This window comes from Vicugna pacos, chromosome 13 (genome assembly GCF_048564905.1).
Source record: "Vicugna pacos chromosome 13, VicPac4, whole genome shotgun sequence".
Classification (NCBI taxonomy): domain Eukaryota; kingdom Metazoa; phylum Chordata; class Mammalia; order Artiodactyla; family Camelidae; genus Vicugna; species Vicugna pacos.
In genome coordinates, this window is record NC_132999.1 from 48,585,165 (window position 1) to 48,602,746 (window position 17,582).

Sequence of the window (17,582 nt, forward strand, 5' to 3'; positions counted from 1 at the left end):
CTGCTGTCTCTTCTGCACCCATGCAAACAGGAGCAAGCTCATTCCAGCCACTACCCTGAATTTAGACCCCAATGGAGTGGCCAAGGACTGTCTGTGAGCAGGAGAGAATGACCTGCAAGGCACACTGGGTTCAGCTGACTTTTATCCTAAGTTGTGGGCACTACACCAGGTGCCTCAACATGTTACTGCTAATCCTGGTCTCAAAGGGACCAGGTAACTATCTCAAGGTCACATGGTTTCTCAGTCAGTATCTCCAATCCCAGAACTACGTCCTCTCCAGAACGTCATGCAGTACCTTAAATAGAAAGACTGACAGCAACCCCCCCTCAGTACCCACTCACCACCATCATTTTTGGAGAAGAGGGCAGCCGTGATGTCACGTCCCAATGCATCACAAGCGCTGCTGTGGGCCTGCTCTGGGAACTTCCCTTTGAAATCATCCAAGCACTCCAGGGCCTCAGCCACGTACTTGAGCTCAAAGAGGCATCGGGCCAGGCGGAAGTGTGCCTTCAGGTGGCATGGATTTAGGGAGATGGCCTTGAGGCAGTCCCTCAGAGCATCATAGTGGTCACCATCCCTAGAAAAGCAAGGGAACGTGGCTTGGAGGTGGGGCCATGTGGCATGCAGGAGTCTCCACTCAGTCTCCTTCACTTTCAGTGGCCACCCCACCCCACCCCACCTTTGAGAGATCTCAGGGCAAAGGTATTGGGGGAGGGGTAAAGAGAATCTTGGATCAGCCCAGGCCTTGCTCCCCAGAAGACAGGGTTTGTTAAGGAGGCAAGCCAGGAACCTTGGGGTCTAGGGTAGGTAGGAAATGGGAGGTAGGTGGTGGCAAAAACCAGTATTTGGCTGCCCTCTGCTGGACACAGCGTGCAACTGCGCATCCACTCACACCAGGCACCCGCAGCTCTGCAGCAGAAGGCCTGGCATCTTGCCCGCCTCAGGCTCCCCAAGCCCTCCTTCTCTCTTCCTCCATCCACCTCCTCAGACCCCACCCCCCCACCCCCGGCTGGCCTTCAAAGCCACGTCTGAGGCAGGGGGCCCTCAAGGACAGTTCTGTGGTCTGGTGAAGCCAGAAGTGCCAGGCTGGGGACTGAGGGTCTGACCAGCAGGCAGCAAACCCTCAGCCAGACCCCCCTCCGTCCTGGCTGACTGATCCACAGCAGCTGTGGCCTCTACCTCCCGGGGCTGGAGGATGGGGCCTGACAGTCTGGCAGAGTCAGTTCTCTGGAACCTGATGGCTGGGGTGGGGGGGTTGCTGCACACCAGGAGCTCCAAATCGTCCACACTCACTTCTCCAAGCCCCCAAAGCAATAGATACGGGGAAGTGGGAATGGTTTTCTTTGCGGGGAGTAGTTGGGGGTTGGAGGCAAAGGAGAAGCCCCTCCTTCTCCCACTGTGGGCCAGAATGTAAGATACACATTCCCCCAGCTCTGGAGACCAGTTCCCACCTCTCAACTGGAGAGCCGGATGGGTCCCTAGGAGCCACTTCTCCTTTGGGAGCTGGTTTTTTTTTTTTTTTTCCTGCTGGGTTGAGGTGGGCCCAGGACCCAGGTGTCCTAAGCAGCACTCCCCAGAGCTGGTGGTCCCTCCATGAAGGCATGGCTCACAATCCTCCTGAGTGGGGCCAGAGCAGGCCCAACATGGGAGATGTCCTCCTGACCCTCCTCCCCTACAGCACTCAGAGGGAGCATCTGGTCCTTGGAGCAGCCATGCTCAGACTAGGACACGCAACTCAGCCATTTGGGGGCAGGCAGGAGACAGAGTGCTTCAATAGCATGGCCTGCGTCAGAACGAGTGGCTGTGACGAAGGAGCAGGCGCTGTTTGGAAACCCAATTACCGTCTGCAAGGTGCCCCTCAGAGCTCCTGGAGAGCCAGACCAGCGACCAGCCAGGAGCCGGAGGGTGACAGCTCCCACTGCATCCAGGAGCAGATGGCAGCCCTGGGGAGACTGGCCTGGGACAGAATGTGACATTCTAGGGGTCACTGGCAGGCAAGTGGGGATAGGGAGGCTCACCCATCCAGACATACTGCCAGATCGATCTCCCTGAAAAGACAGCCCTCAGCACATCCCTCTCCTGCTCAAAACTCTTCAGTAGCTGCCCATCATCCACTGAATTGAGGCCAAAACGCCACCGCTCTGCATTCCAAGTCCTTCCCAGGCCAGCCCCAGGCTACCTCACAGACTCATCTCCTGCCAGTCCCTTCCAGAACCCTCTGCTCCAGCCAAATGGATTTGTTGTTCTGCAAACAAGCTCTTCAGTCAGTCCCCCACCCCCATGCCTTTGTTCACACCACTGCATCTCCCTGGGAATGTCCTTCCCCCACAGTCCCCTCCTCTTTTCATCTCCTTGTCTAAGCCTGCCCACACTGAAAGCCCATTTAGACATCACATCTTCCTGATGCTTTCCTGATCCTCAGTTAAAGTGACCTAACTTTCCTTGATGCCCAGAGCACTTCACCTGACCATTCAAAGACTTACTGCTTCCTGCCTCTTTGGTAATGAACCATGTCCACATCTTTATCCTCCATCCAAAGGCTGGGCACTCTGGAGCACAGGAACTGAGAGTGACAGACCTTTGTGTCCCTAGGTCCTAGTGCATAGAACATGGCTTGGGAAACCATTAGTCTCCCTTAGCAAGAATGCAGGAGTGAGACAGCTCTCAGCATAGAGCCTGGATGAAGACCACTGCATTCTACCCACTTTCTGGGACAGGGAGGCAAAACATCTCAGGATGGCCCCCAAACTGTCATCTCCTGGATTTGGCTGCCATCTGAGCCCTTGGCAAACTCCTGACGCCTGAGCTAAGGTCTGTGGGGACAGCATCTTCCCAAACCCCCATACACCATCCTGCTGACTTGGGTGGGTTTCTTAAGCTTCTCTCTCTGGTCTGCCTAGTTGCAGCCAGACGATGGCACACCAGCTGGCCTGTCTGTCTGGGCAGAGCCGACGGATGCCAGACGGAGCAGAAATGGCTGTGGGCCCAGCTCTATCCATCTCCCGTCCTGGCCCTGGCTGGGGGATGGGGTCTGCCTGCCTGCTTGCCTGCTGGTGCTGCAGGCAGAAGGGCTGGGGGCCCTTATGGTCTCCAAAGATAAAGGTTCTTCAGGATATGGACCTACTCCTTTACCACTAGCCACTACAACACAGCAAGACCCACAGCTAGCTTCAGATATCTGGGATCTCGTTTGTGCTTGGTCTAAAGGGTCCAAGAGCACAGGAAAGCAAACCCCAGGGTTGAGCTGCAGAATCATTTCAAATAGATACAAACTGAATTCACCAAATGCCTCATTTCCATCTAGCAAGACTCTACTGCTCCTTTAAAGTCCAATTCAGGGCCAAATTCTCTAAGAGTTGGGATTAATCATTCTCTCAATTCCCACTTCCCCAGTGGTCATAGCACTTTATAACAAAGCACCATGTTGATGCCTCTTGTGAACATGTTCCACTTAACTGTGAGCTTTCCTGGTGCTTGAGATTTCCTGACTAACAGGTCAGGCGCCAACCCACCACCAACCTGGAGGTGGGATAGAGAAGCCTGGGCCTAAGAAGCCCTAAGAGGCAGCAGGATGTTACTGCTACCTTCCTGGATGCTTCAGCAACTTGGCTCCATCAGGCCCACTGCCTTCATCCTTCGTCCTGGCCCAGGCCCACTTACCACTTGCGCTTCATGTAGGCAGCAGCTCGGTTCCCGTAGAGCATGGCGTTGTGAGGAGCCCTCTGCACGGCCTTGCTGTAAAGCTGAATGGCCTGGGTCCACTGCTGGCAGGCAAAAGCCTCATTGGCTTGCTGTTTCACGCGCTCCAGGTATGGGGGCAGCTCTACCTGGGGGCTATGGGGGAAGCAGAGCCAATTCAGGCCAACCAAGGAAAGTCAGAGAAGTCCCTCAGGAAGTCTGCAGCCCTGCCTGAAGGCCACTCAGGTTTTCTTGGACCTTGGGATCTGCACTGTCATCTAGAAGAGGGCTCCATTTGTATCCTTGGCCTGGGATACTGTGAGAGGGAATGATCACAATTCCAGATGCTCTGAGCCAGTGAAAAAACCAGACAGGCAGAAATGAAGCTATCCTGGACAGGTTTAGGGAATTCTTAATCAAATTCCTGGGCATGAAAGTAGCTGACATCACTTGCCTCCATGCTGAGCTTCCACCCAGGTCCCTCCTGTGGATCTCTTTATAGATAATTCTGTTTTTCTCAAGGGCTAGAGGATCTGGGCACATTGAAACCAAAGCCCGCACAGGGCCTGGCAGTGAACAAAGGCCAGAAGATGCTATGGATAGAGAAAATAAAATGGGGGAGGCCCATCTGTGTGGGACCCCTTTAGGAGGGGGCCCAGTGCTAACAGGAGCTAGCCCCTGGGTCCTGATCCCAGCTACTGGTATCAAGGGACCAGAGCTTCAGTTGAACATGACTGGAGTCCTACCAAGTAGAAGTGGCATTGGGACCACTAGCCACATTCCAGAAGCCTCTTTGCCCCAGTTCCCTGACTCTGGGGTATGTGCCTGGGAGGGGGTCAGGAAGAAAGTTTACAGGACATGCCCTTCCCTCCAGTCCATAAGGTGTAACTGGGGCTGGGAGGGTTGGTAAGTCATGCTGGCCTCACCTGACATGTGCCCTACTCTCCGGGAGCCGGAAGCCATTGCTGTGAAGGTGCAGGCCATTGGACACGCCGTTGGACACACCATTGGTAGACATCTTGCCATTCTGAACTTCTGGCAGGGCATGGGGAGAAAGGAACAGCAACAACTTAGAAGGAGGTCTCCATTTCCCCTCGGCAGCCCTCCAGCTTCCATCACAAGGTCTGACAGTTCCATTGTGGGGCTATCCTCCCAGGGTAAGATCCACTCCCAGAAAGCAAGTTCTGACAAGCAGGCAAGCAAGGACATAAAGAAAAGCCTGTGCGCCCTCTGCTGGCTGGAGAGGGACACAACTTCAACTTGGCATTACCCTTGGCTGGGGGTGGGGATGGGAATGGGTGGTGAGGAGGTGCCTAAATCAACCTTATGCCTCAGCAAGAAGTCAGTGAGGAGACTGATCCAGGGCGAGAAGGGAAGGGCAACTACTTCAGGTTCTCAAGAGCCAAGCCATGGAAAGAACCTGTTTTTTCAGAGGGAAGTGAGAAGGGCTGTGAAGCAAACCTCCTTGACAGACCTCTCTGACCCAGTGTTACCTTCCTTCTTACTGTACAGTGTTATTTCAGAGAACCTACTCCTTTTGGAGGATCACAGCCACAGCACACGGGAAGGGGCAGGCTTCTCAGCAGAGGCAGCGCGCACTCACGCTCCCCAGCAGAGCTGCCCTGAAGGACACCTGAAGAGAAAACTTACCCCCTGAGGAGTGGCATTTTCTAGGCAAGAGGAAGGTGTATGGCCGCTGCTTGTAAGTCAGGTCAAACAAATAGACCTAGGGTGGAGGGGTCAAGAGAAGAATGGACACCGTGAGGCAGGAATGTGGCTGGACCACACCTAGGTGGCTCCAGGAACACAGCTGAGTGTAGAGCAGGGAACCCTCAACTGAGGCGGGAGGGGTTTCTCTTGAGCAAACCTCAGGCAGGAAAGCCATTCCAGTTCCTGGCCGTTCGAGTGGATGGCCTGAAATGTTGTCATTACTTAGAATCATGTGTTTAGGCTGACAAAGCCCTCAGAGGTCTCATTTTACAGCTGGGAAAACTGAAGCCTCAGAGAAGGGAAGCAAGTTGTCCAAAGTAACACTGCTAGTTACCTCCCTTGGTAAATATTATCTATTGTTACTTAACACTTATTGAATTCTTACTTTGCTCCAGGACCTCTGCTAAGTGTTTTGTATGACTTTTCTTATTTCATTCTAAAAACCACCCCACAAAAAGGTACTATTATCATCACCTCCTTTATAGATGAAGAAATGTAGGCTTGGAGTTTCATTGATTTATCCAGGGCCACAAAAGCAACAGTGTGGCATAGCCAGCACCCAAAACCAGGTCTGTCTGGCTCCAAACCACTCTGCTATCTTTACGCCAGGTGATAGCTCAGCAATCTGAAGCCAGAGTCTGATTCCTAACTCAGGTGCTCACCCATTCTCCATCCCATTTCTCTTCTACAACATCACACTTTGTCTTTTAATGTCATCAACAGTTTCGCTTGCTACGGCTCTCCCATCAGCCTAGGAGGGGTCGTATTTCACATTTGTCTCCCTCATGTTTATGATAACGTTTCTCCCAGAGTAAGTACTCAGTGTTTGTAGAGTAAATGAACTCATGCAAGGCTTACTACATATCCTGACTGAGAGCATGTAAACAGAAGGTTAAGCAACCTCCTATTATCAAAAAATACTTCCCAAACTTGGCCTTAAACTACAGCCTGGCTGCATGCTCTCAGCCTCAGGATTTCCTCCTAGGAAAATAGCAGATGAGGAAACCAATGTTCAGAAAAATGAAAAGACTTGTTTAATGTCACAATACACAGCTAGTGAACAGGAGGCCAGCATTTGGAGGTAAGTCTGTCAGTTCTAAAGCTTACACTCAAGGTCAGGGCACTGTTCTGGGAATTCCAAGGATGTCATGTCACTTCCACATTTCACTGTAATGTCATTTACAACAAGGCTTCTTGTCTGTCTCATGACGGTGGATGTGGGGTACACAGCCCTGGCTGCTGGGTAATAGGAGCAGGGTCGGGCAGAGCTACCGTGGGCAGCCATCCATACCTGCTCTCCTCCCATGTTGACCAGCAGCTCTGTGCCATTGGGGCTGAAGGTTACATAAGTGGCAACCAGCACTCTCAGACGGTTGTTGTAGTCAGGCAGCTTCACTGGCAGGTGACCTGCAGGGAACAGCCCAGTCACCCTAGTGTGAGGCTCCCAGTCCCTCCCAGAAGGGGCAAGGGAGTTGTGTGAAGTCAGCCACATCAATGGTGAAAGCAATCATCGTCATCGTAAAAGCAGCTTCAAGTGCTGAGTCCTTACTATATGCACTGGACCAACTGTTTCACATGCATTATCTCATCGAGTCATTACAACCCCATTTTACAGAAAAGAAATGAAGACTCATCATGGGTAAGTAATTTGCCAAAGGTCGCATGATGGCTGGTCAAAGGTCGGTAGGATTAAAGCCCAGGTCTGTCTGACTCTAAGCCCCTTGCTCCTGATCACTGCGCCATGCTGGCTCCTTGCACTGCCCCAGAGAGAGGCAGCACCCAGACAAGGGTCTGGGGCCAGAGTTGGGCTGAGCCCTACCTGCTACGTAATATTGGGCTGCACCATCCGGAAGGGGCTTCTGCCGGTCACAGAAGGTATGCACACCTGCTGAAGGGCTCTGCTTCATGCTTTTCCTGGTGGGAAAGCAAATCATATAGGTTATAATACCTAACACTTCTCCTGGCTAGACCAGACCGCATTCCTTAGAGAAAACCCTAAGTCTCTATCCCTGGAGAGATGTGGGAGGAGGTACCTTTCTTCCTTATCTCAGCACCCCTAAAGGTCCAGCAGCTAGACAGCTGTGGACACATACACTACAGTGCTCTGTTAAGTATGTCCTGCCAACTGTCTTGGTCCTCATGGCCACCCTGTTAGCCTCATTTTACAGATGAGGAGGCTAAGGCTCAAGGTCCATGCTAAGTCATGTCGTGTGCGAGGAGCAACAACAGTGGCCCAAATCCACAAATGGAAGGAAAGCAGGCCAGACGTCCCTGCACCTGCCCCAGGAGTCCACTGAACACCTAGGCTGGTGGAGCTGCTCAGGTCTGGGATGTCTTTTGTTTAAAAAAAAAAAGAGTAAAGTAAAATCACACATACAAATAAAGGAATGACATGTACAAGATTATAATTCTGTACATACACTTATAGTAAAAGAACAAGCAGAAAATATTATACATTGTGATTTCTTTCAGGTGATGGATTATGGGTAATTTCTTCAATATACTTTTCGTATCTTAGAAAACAAGCAGGGATTAAATTTTTTTTTCAAAAATCACAAAATTTTAAAAACCCGCTTTAAAAAGAAGAGGGCATGACAGTGAGGGGAAGGGGCTGCAGGCTCGCAGGGACTTGCCCACGGGAGGCCATGCTGTTCATACCTGTGGTTATGGATCATGCGAATGTCGTAGAGCCTCACGAAGGGCCCGCTGGCCCCTACTGCCAGGCAGTTGTTGTCCTGGGGGTTGACAGTGAGGCACTTGGCCTCCACCAGCTGGCCACAGTACTCTGTCAGGTCAATCAGCACCTCTGAGTGTTTGCTGTTCTCCCGAAGGTCATACTGGCTGTGAGAGAGGACACAGTTAGGGGATGGGGGGTCGTGTCCATAGGTGGAGGGCAGGGGAGAAGCCAAGGACTCCTGTGTAAGGGAACTGGGAGGGGCTTTGGACCTATTTGTAAATACTAAGAATGTCAAAACCACTCCCATTTCTTGAGTGCCCACTGTGTGCCAGGCACCTGTAGTAGGCTTCTCACACATTCTGTTTTATTCTAACATTACTCCTTAAGGTGGATACTATTGTAGCATTTTTAAAAAACAAATTTCAATATTATTGCTACTAAGTACTATTACTAGTGACTACTAACACTTAGTGAGAAATTGCTTTGTGTCCAGTATTGCCCCTAAGTGTTGTACATGTATTATCTAATTAAATTCTCATAATATCCCTAGGTACCACTAGAACACTGAGGTTCAAAGAAGTTAAATAACTTGCCTGGATGACCCTGCAGACAGTGCAGAGCTGGGAAGACTGCACTTTAACCGCTCTGCTTTGCTCCTTGATTCTAATTCTTAATGCTATTCTTAATCTAGTTTCTCATGGGAAACAAAAGAAGTATGGAGGTGACAGAAAAGAGAATCTGGTGATCTAAGAGCTACGTAGAAATACCCATTGCCAGGACAAGCACGAGTCCCATCTGGTGGTAAAGGTCATGCCACAATGTCCCGCGGGCCCCAGCACACTCCCACTGCCGGGACACAGGCACATTCAGGCACTGGTGAGGGCATCACCCACATGATCACCCACCTCTGCAATAATCTCTTCATTGTTCACTTTACCTTTCTAAGCCACTCTCATCAGATTGCTCTTCCTAAAATATTTTGTTACATCACTCTCTTGCTCAAAAAATTACAGAGACTCCTCAACACTTTTAGCATGAGTTTACTTTTAGTTCACTTCTGTCAAACTCCTCAGTCTAGTTTTCAAGACATGATTTCACACACCTCTCCAACTTTGTTCCTCAGTTTTCTAAGTGTGGGTCAGTTATACCTACAGACTCTGTGCCTGTATGTGGCACGTCTACCCCTGCCTTCACACACTCTGCTCAGGCTGGGGGTCCACTCTGCTTTTCCTTGCCAACCCAAATCCTCCAAACCCCCTCTCTGGAAAGGCTCAGCTTCTGCTGGGGCGCCCTCCCTGGCTGCACCTGCTCCAAGTACTAGGCCCCCACTGAACGCCCTGGATGTTTAGCCTCTACCTGCTGCCCGGGCACAGTCTGGTCAGTCAAGGTCAGCAAGTGCAACACAGAGCTGGACCTACCACCGACTAAGTGCTTCCTGTCTTCTAAGTACGACGCTAAAGTTTTACAGGTACTATCTCAATTTTAATGCTCAGGCCAACAAAAGAGATACTATGATAATTCCCATTTTATAGATGAGGAAACTGTGGTCCCGGGGGGTCTACCCGAGTTATAGTTCATGCATAACGTACTTAGATACCCCTCCACCTTTCTAACAAGGAAGAGGGTGCAAAGTCCCATAGTATCTCAAGGGAGGCAAGTAAGGCAGACTGGGGAGCTAAGGAAGAAGTTCTAAGGTCACATCTGAAGAAAGGAGTTAAAGGAGGGCAATGAGACCACTTTAAGATGAAGGGAGGTAGAGGCAGAGGTGTGACAATACAGGCCAATGGAAAGGGGGACAGTAACCATTTCTGGCTGGCTACCCCCCTTCCAGGTATGTGCCCACTGACCAACTGATCAAGGGGGATTTATCAAGTACCTCTATGTGCCAGGCATTGTGCTCAGCTCTAGGGACACAACCAAGGACAAGATAGACACAGACAAGACGGAGAAGACTGGCAAAACTCTGATAGAGTTTACTATTCAGTGAGGGATACAGACAAAAAAGTCAACCAACAAATAAATAAAATGAAAGAACTACAGATGGTGATGAGAGTTATAGAGGATACACTTAGGGTATGGAGACAGAGAATAATGGTGGGGGTCTGCTTTAGGTAGGATGGTCCAAGAAGGTGCATCTGAGGAGGTAACTGTTAAGCTGTTTCCTTAGGGTGACAAAGACTGAGAAAACCAGATAGAAGGAACAGAAGCGTGAAAGCTCAGAGGCAGCAGACTGTGTCTGAGGTGGTGAGAAGGCCAGTGGGCTTGGACGTGGTTCAGGACAGGGTAAGGAGTGGGGAAGGTGAAGAATAGGATAAGTAAAGGTTCCCAGCTGAATCTGTCCACAGACAACCATCCTGGGCAGACAAATGAGGCTGGAACTCTGCTGGAGGGAAGGAGCCAGGTCTATGGAAAGAACTGGTAGGGCAGACGGGATGGGGGCACAGACACGCAGGGGAGCAGGGGAGGCACAGGCCCCACTGGGTGCCTCAGGCCCTTACCGGATGAGCCCATCCTCAGCGGCACTCCAGAACGTGTTGGGCCACATGGGTGCCGTGGCGATGCGTTTCACCCGGTTGGTGTGGTCTCCAAACATGTGGATCGTCTCCTTTACTGTCAGGTCGTGGACATGCACCTTGGAGTCAGCTGCCCCTGTGATCAAGATTCGGTCCCCAGCGTGAGGAAGGAACTGCTCAAAAGAGATTGAAGAAGAGGTCAGCAGGTGGTGGGGGCAGGTCATGAAATGTTAGTAGCTTCTTTCCCTCTTCAAACCGGATAAGAAATGGAGCCCAAGCAAGACAATCCACCAAGGAAACTTAGGATCTCGAGCATCGGCCCACAGGCCTAAAGGTCAAAATCGGGACTACACCTTTACTCTGCCAGAGTGGTCCTGACCTATGGAACCCTCTTCCTCTGATTCTTCCCAGGTAAGAGCTAAAAGGATAATAATCAGAGCTGTTACCATTTACTAATTATTTACCATGTGCTAGATATCCTGCAGGTAATTTACTGATACTTAGAATAACCCCATTAAGAACTGAAGTTCAGCAGGACTATGTTCAAACTCAAGTCTGTCTGACTCCCATATGCCTCCCATAAATTATGACTATTTAATAACCTAAGGGTTAAGTAATAAATTAATCTTAAAATGAAAAGGATTTTCACTGTTTTAAGGGAGTGGGTGTTTTAAATTGGAGAACAATCCACCAAAAGGTAACAAAGATAAAAACAATTTCTATCTCTCAACCCAAAACTTTTACTTCTGAGAAATAATTCTAAAAGAAGAAAGGGACCAGTGTAGAAATGCTTCGAGTAGCACTCCTTACAAGGGCAAGGGCTGGAAATGGCTCAAATGTCAGACCTTGGGCAAGGGCTGAGCATCAGGAGAATACACCTTTATGCAGCTATTATACAGAATGAGAACCCAATCATTCTGATGAACTTGAGGACAAAATACTTTAGATCACATATGAAAAGGGTAAATAGCCACAAACATAACTGACTCACAGCTATGAAAGTATACAGTTCTTTCACCAAGCGCTGAGGAAGAGAAATATCTGGGATGTCAGGTGAGTTCTTCTCTTCTTGAGTTCAAAAGATTGATTATCTTTTTTTTGAATTAATTAAAGAGTTTCCTACAACCCACACACAGCAAGGCCAAATGGTGCTGGAGGGGTAGGGGGCATTATTTTGCATTTAAATAGCTGAAATCCCCCTTTACTTAAAAGTTCATGCAAGAGCAACAATTTACTCTTTCCACATACGCTTCTCTAATGGCTCACCAGGATGAGGGCGAGGTTAAACAGACGGAATTTAATAATTTTTAGGGACAATGAGTAGTCTTTAATCCCATTTTGAGACAACAACAAAGATGAACAGGAGAGCCTTTAGGAAGAGTTTGTGGCTGCTGCCATACGTGTCCCACACTCCTGCCACCAGGGGGAGATCGTGGGTTAAACAAACATATCTGTGGTGGTTTATTACCAGGAGAGAGAGGAACACTTTCCCACACTTTTTTTTTAAATAAAAGAGGAGGCTGAGGGTCTATGAATGCAAGTGCCTTATCCAAGGTCTTAATATTAGGGAGTATTGGAAATTTTAGACTCTGAACTCAACCTTTTTTGCTCTACAATGCCAAACTGATGGCTTCGGTAGGTCCCTTCCCCAGATCTGACCCCACAGGTTTAAACTGGATCTAACACTTTTCAGGGGTAGAAAGCAATCTCTGTTCACCACGCAAGAGGTGAATCAGCATTATTCTGTCTCTCCAATCACAGAAATTCATCTTGGATCGGTCCCTGGAGCAGAAGATAAGAATCAGAGCTTGGGAAAGAGGAGGGTTTAGGGAAGTAAGTTGAGATTGACTCTTCAATCTATCTTCTTTGTCAGGTACCTAGTAATTCTTCTTGATAGTAACTAGAAAAATATTTCTTACATTAGTGAGGCTTTCCAAAGGATAGTCTCACTCTCACATATATCCATTACAGAATTTCAGAGCTGGGAACAACACTTAAAAGGCCATTTCCTTCACCCTTAAACCTGGCAAATTAAATTCCTACTGAGGAGACTACCCCAGTGCTAAGACATTTACTACATCCTCAGAAGGCCCACTTTACTTTTTTCAAATAGCTCTGAGCAGTAGATAATTCTTTCTTTCATCAGGTCCACGTTTGCTTCTGTAGACTTATAGTCACTAGTCCTAGGTCTGTTCTGTGGGACCAAAAGTGACACGTTCATATCACTTCCACATAACAGGGCTTCAGAGGTCTGAAGACACTTGTAAGTCTCCTCCCTCCCCTTCTTCAGCTCAACTCCCCTCCACTAACAAATCAGCAGACTCATTTCCTACGAAAAGTAGAAAAGCTAAAAGTACCTGTGTCAGGTGCTTTTTTTAATCAATCATCTCATTGAAATGTAATGTCAACTCTGTGGATTGTTATTTCCTTTTTAAATTAAATTATTTCCTCATTTATTCATGAATGTGGGGAATTTTCTTTAGCTACTTCATTTTCACAGACAGGTAAACAGGCTCAGAGAGGTCAGGTGATTTGCCTAGTTCACACAGCTTCCAAGAGGCAGATAAAGGAGTCAAACACAGGTCTGCCTGCTTTTTAAGTTTATGCTCAGAATCATACCTCCCATCACATAAATACAAATTCATCTGGAGCTGGCCTCTTGGCTCTAAAAGAGGAAGTAGAGTGTGGAAAAGAGATGGAGTTTCAGGAATCATCAGCAGATGCTCAGATCACAAAGATGTTTGTGACCCCAAGGGGAACATGGGACACACACATGCGAACATGATCGTGCGCACAGCCCGGTGACACCGTTCACTTTCTCTGTGGCTTAAACTGCTCACCTTGACAGAAAAGATATTTGCAGTGTGTCCTGTGTGCATGGAGAGCAGCTTCTTGTGGTGCAGCGGGTCCCACACAATCGTGTGCTGGTCATCAGAACCAGAGGCCAGCAAGCTGCAAGCAGAGCGAGGGAACAGTTCTGACCTCTCCTCAAGTTCCTGGTCCCCTCTCCCTTCCCCGTGTTGATAAGGACGTAGGCCACACAGAATTTGGAGAACGGCAGATGTCACAGAATGTAAGGTTATCGTGTAAACGCTGATTGATTTTCTTCTATTTTGTCCTGAGAAATTTTCCATTGTTCCTTAAATGTATTAGCTTATCAAAAACCAAACCAAACAAAACAGGGTTTGGATGGTCATCCAACCTTCCTTATACTTGGGATTCACTGTTTAACTCTGTACTGATAATGATGAACTAAACTTCAGTATATAGTAGAGAGCAGCAGTCTCTCCTCATTTGGGTCCCCTTTTTTCCTTAGATCTACAAAGTTAGGAAAGTGCCCTTCTTCCAGCCTCCCCACACCCTTCTTCAGCGCCCCTCCAGGTGCTGGAGCTCATACTTACTCTCCTTTCTCATTCCACTCCAGACAGTTGACACATCCTGAGTGACCCTGGGGGAGCAAATGGAGAGAGACAAGGAGAGAGACAGTTAGAGGTTCTCCTGGAGAACTCAACACCAAGAAGGCGAACTGAACAGGTACAGCAGCCTTTCCATCATCAATCTTTTCCAGGTGTATGTGAGTGACCAGAAGTGAATTAAACTGCCTGGCACCTTACAATATATAAAGTATGCTCATATTCATGATCTCACGTGGTACTGAACACCCCTGAGCCTTAAAGGGCAGATTTCATTGATCTTACTTTGCAGAAAAGTAAACTTAAGTTCAGATAACAGTAGTGGAAGTGATATCCAAACAAATCACTGCTCCTATCACTAGAGGGGACATGTCAACAGTCCATTTGAGGGACATCCCCTTGGCCACAGAAAATTTGCTCAGAGGCGCCTCTGACTGAAGGCAGTCAATCATCTAGAAGGCAGATCTTTCATTCATTTGGCACATATTTAATTAACCAGCACTACTGCATGCCTGTTCAGATGCTGGGGGTACAGCAGGTTACAAAACAAAGTCCTCGATCTTCTGGAGATTACTTCAAGTAGATGGAACCCAGTGTAGTAAGGGAAACTGGGCCAGAGTCTTGAGCATGGGGATCTGAACTGAGAAACATGGAGGAGTGAGGCAGTTAACAACAAATGCCTAAGTTGAAAGCATGCACAGAGAGTAATCACAGCAAAGCTACAATTACAAAGAAACAGAATCCATAAAAAGCAGAAGGTATAAAGTAGCAGAAATGAGTCTTACATGGGTGGAGGAGAGAACAAGTCTCTTCCATTTCTACATACTGTTCTTTCTGCTCCCCCACCATCCCTCATTCCTAAAGGCACCTTGATTTTCATTTCATTATCTGCCTGCCCCAGATCAGACCATATGTTTCAGGAAGTGTAAGTCCATGGTCCTTTCCACAGTGATAGGTTCGTGAACTCTGGCCTAAGCCAAACTGACACAGCGTTCACTCGGGTACAGGGATTGGCTCAGAAATGAGCCTGTGACCCCAACCAGATGCAAGGGGGACAGGTGCTGGGAGTGTGTGGAAAAGGAGCTTTCACATTCTCAGGACAGAGTCTATAAGAGAGAGATGCCTTTTTTTCTCTGGATGCTGGGTGTCCTACTGTGACTCTTAGAATTGTCACCATGAGGGAAGCCAGCCTGAGAGTGAAATAAACATGGACAGGAAAGCCCAGCCAAGGGAATCACAGAAAAATGGGGCCAGACTGACCAGAGTAACTGACGCTGATGCCCGTTCCACTCCTGGACTTTCAGTTCAGAAGCCTGTCTATTCATTGTTGTTTAAGGTCACTTGAGTTGGGTTGTTACTTGTGGTCCAAAGCATCCTGATTAACTCATTCTTCAGGTCTCAGTTTACAGGCATTTCCCTCAAGAAGCCTTTCCTGTCCTGTAAACTTGGGAGGGAGGCACGCCCTTCCTGTGGGCTCGTACTGTCACACTGTATTAGGGCTCTGTGTCGACATGGTTCCTTGCTTCACCAGACTGAGAAAGCGGGCTTTATGTACTGTGTTCATTGTATCCCCAAGGCCAGGTGCAGTGCCTGGCACGTACCTGCTGCATAATGAACAAATCAGTCCAGTGGGACTAGTGGGAAGAATCAAGAAATACAAACAAATCTAATTCCCCGACTCTCTAGTCAGAAGAGGCTTTTCTTTTGCCTTCTCCTTCCCTCTTACCCTATAAAGATTCTCATTTGGGTTGAACCTCATTTCTTTCCAGGTTCTGCACTTAAATACAGTAACTGACACATTCACTCTGCTCAAACTTGCAAGACCACTTGCTGACCTGAGGTCTCTCACTTTCTCACGGCACTTGGTTGAAGCCCCACATATGGCTCTCATCACTTTCTGGATCAGAGTCATTTCTGTCCTCACCCTTCTTATTTTCCCACCAGGCTTTAAATTACTTGTGCCCGGAGGTCACATCTTCAGCTTGCAGTTTCCCAGAGTATTGAGGGCCTTGAATGACTGCCACTTACTGAGGGCTTACAAAGAACTAGGCACAGTACCTAGCGCTTGCAATAGGCAGAACAGATGTCACGTCCTGCTCCTCTGGAACCCATGAGTATGTTGTGGTAGGTGGCAAAAGGGACTTTGCCGACATGATTAAGGTTAAAATCCTTGAGGTGGGGAGAGAATCCTGGATTACCCAGGTGAGCCCAATATAATCATACATGTCCTGAAAACCAGAGAACCTTTCCTGGCTTCAGAGAATAGAGAGATGTAGATTTGAAAGGGACTTGACCTGCTGTTGCTAGTTTTGAAGACAGAAGAAGGGGGTCATGAGCCAAGAAATGCAGCAGTCTCCAGAAACTGGGAAATGCAAGGAAATGGACTCACTCTACAGCCTCCAGAAAGAACACAGCCCTGTCAAGACTTTAGCCTGGTGAGACCCATGTCAGACTTCTGATCTACAGAACTGTAAGATTATAAATTTGTGTTGTTTTAAGCCACTAAGTTTGTGGTAATTTGTTGTGGCAGCAATAGGAAACTAATACAGCATTCTGCGTCCATTATGTTGTTTAAGAAAACAGGTATCATTACTCATTTCACGAATAAGAAAAACAGTGCTCGGAGAGGTTATGTAATCTGTTGCTATATTGTGATATAGCACATTTTTATATTTATATATAAGAAATATATATTTAGTCTTCATTCTCATTTCTGGCACAGACCTCCTAAAACCCTTGGAATTTTCTAAGTAATAAGAGTGGTAAAGGTGTCGTGATACTCATAACAAACTTCTTTCAACTACATCTGAGTTTATGTTAATGAGATGATTTCTAGAAAGTACCTAAGGATGGAGGCTGGTGGCTGGGGAACCAAACATGGTTGGAAGGTTAGAACTTTCAGTCCCACTTCTCTGACCTCCAGGGAAGGCTTAATCAATCACCAATGTACAATAACTTAATCACCCATGTTGATGTAATGGAAAACCCAAAAGCACACGGTTTGGACAGCTTCTGGGTTGGTAGACATGTGGAAATTTGGGGAGACTGGTATGCTTGGAGAGGGCACACAAGATCTGCACCCCTTCCCACATAATTTGCCCTATGCATTTCTTCCATCTGGCTGTTCCTGAGTTATATCCTTCTATAATAAATTGGCAATTTAGTAAGTAAAAAATGTTTCTTTGAGTTCTGTGAGCCACTTGAGCAAATTAATCGAACCCAAGAAAAAGGTGGTTAGAACCCCGAATCTATAGCCAATTAATCAGAATCACAGGTGACAACTTGGATTTGCAATTGGCATCTTAAGTAGGGGTGGGGAGCAGCAGGTTAGTCTTACAGGACCGACACTTAACATGTGAGATTGGATGCTATCTTTAGGAAGATAGTATCAGAACTGAGTTAAATTGTAGGGAACCCAGCTGGTGTTGGAGAGTTGCTTGGTGGTGTAAAAGAAAAAATACCCACACAACTGGACACATTTAATGTGGCACAGGTAGCAGTGGTGCCAGGAGGTGGGGTTTTAACTCAAGAGCTCAGGCTCTCAAGAGCTGTCTGAAAAATGCATGAATGTTTCTACAATTACCCTATCTG

The 17,582-nt window shown here is 48.0% G+C and overlaps 1 protein-coding gene across 3 annotated transcripts in view; it reads right to left on the reverse strand.

Moving 5' to 3' along the window:
• Positions 1-17,582, reverse strand: part of WDTC1 (WD and tetratricopeptide repeats 1) — a 59,298-nt gene that overhangs the window by 5,829 nt on the left and 35,887 nt on the right. For 2 of the 3 annotated variants that reach the window (XM_072975017.1, XM_072975016.1), the window contains exons 4-13: positions 13,980-14,026; positions 13,419-13,530; positions 10,564-10,751; positions 8,047-8,229; positions 7,208-7,302; positions 6,680-6,795; positions 5,329-5,404; positions 4,605-4,713; positions 3,661-3,834; positions 342-577 (exon numbers count right to left, since the gene is read on the reverse strand). In XM_072975017.1, the coding sequence (XP_072831118.1) occupies positions 342-577; positions 3,661-3,834; positions 4,605-4,713; positions 5,329-5,404; positions 6,680-6,795; positions 7,208-7,302; positions 8,047-8,229; positions 10,564-10,751; positions 13,419-13,530; positions 13,980-14,026 (1,336 nt within the window). The remainder of the gene's footprint in view (positions 1-341; positions 578-3,660; positions 3,835-4,604; positions 4,714-5,328; positions 5,405-6,679; positions 6,796-7,207; positions 7,303-8,046; positions 8,230-10,563; positions 10,752-13,418; positions 13,531-13,979; positions 14,027-17,582) is intronic. The other variant, XM_072975019.1, reaches the window with a different exon arrangement.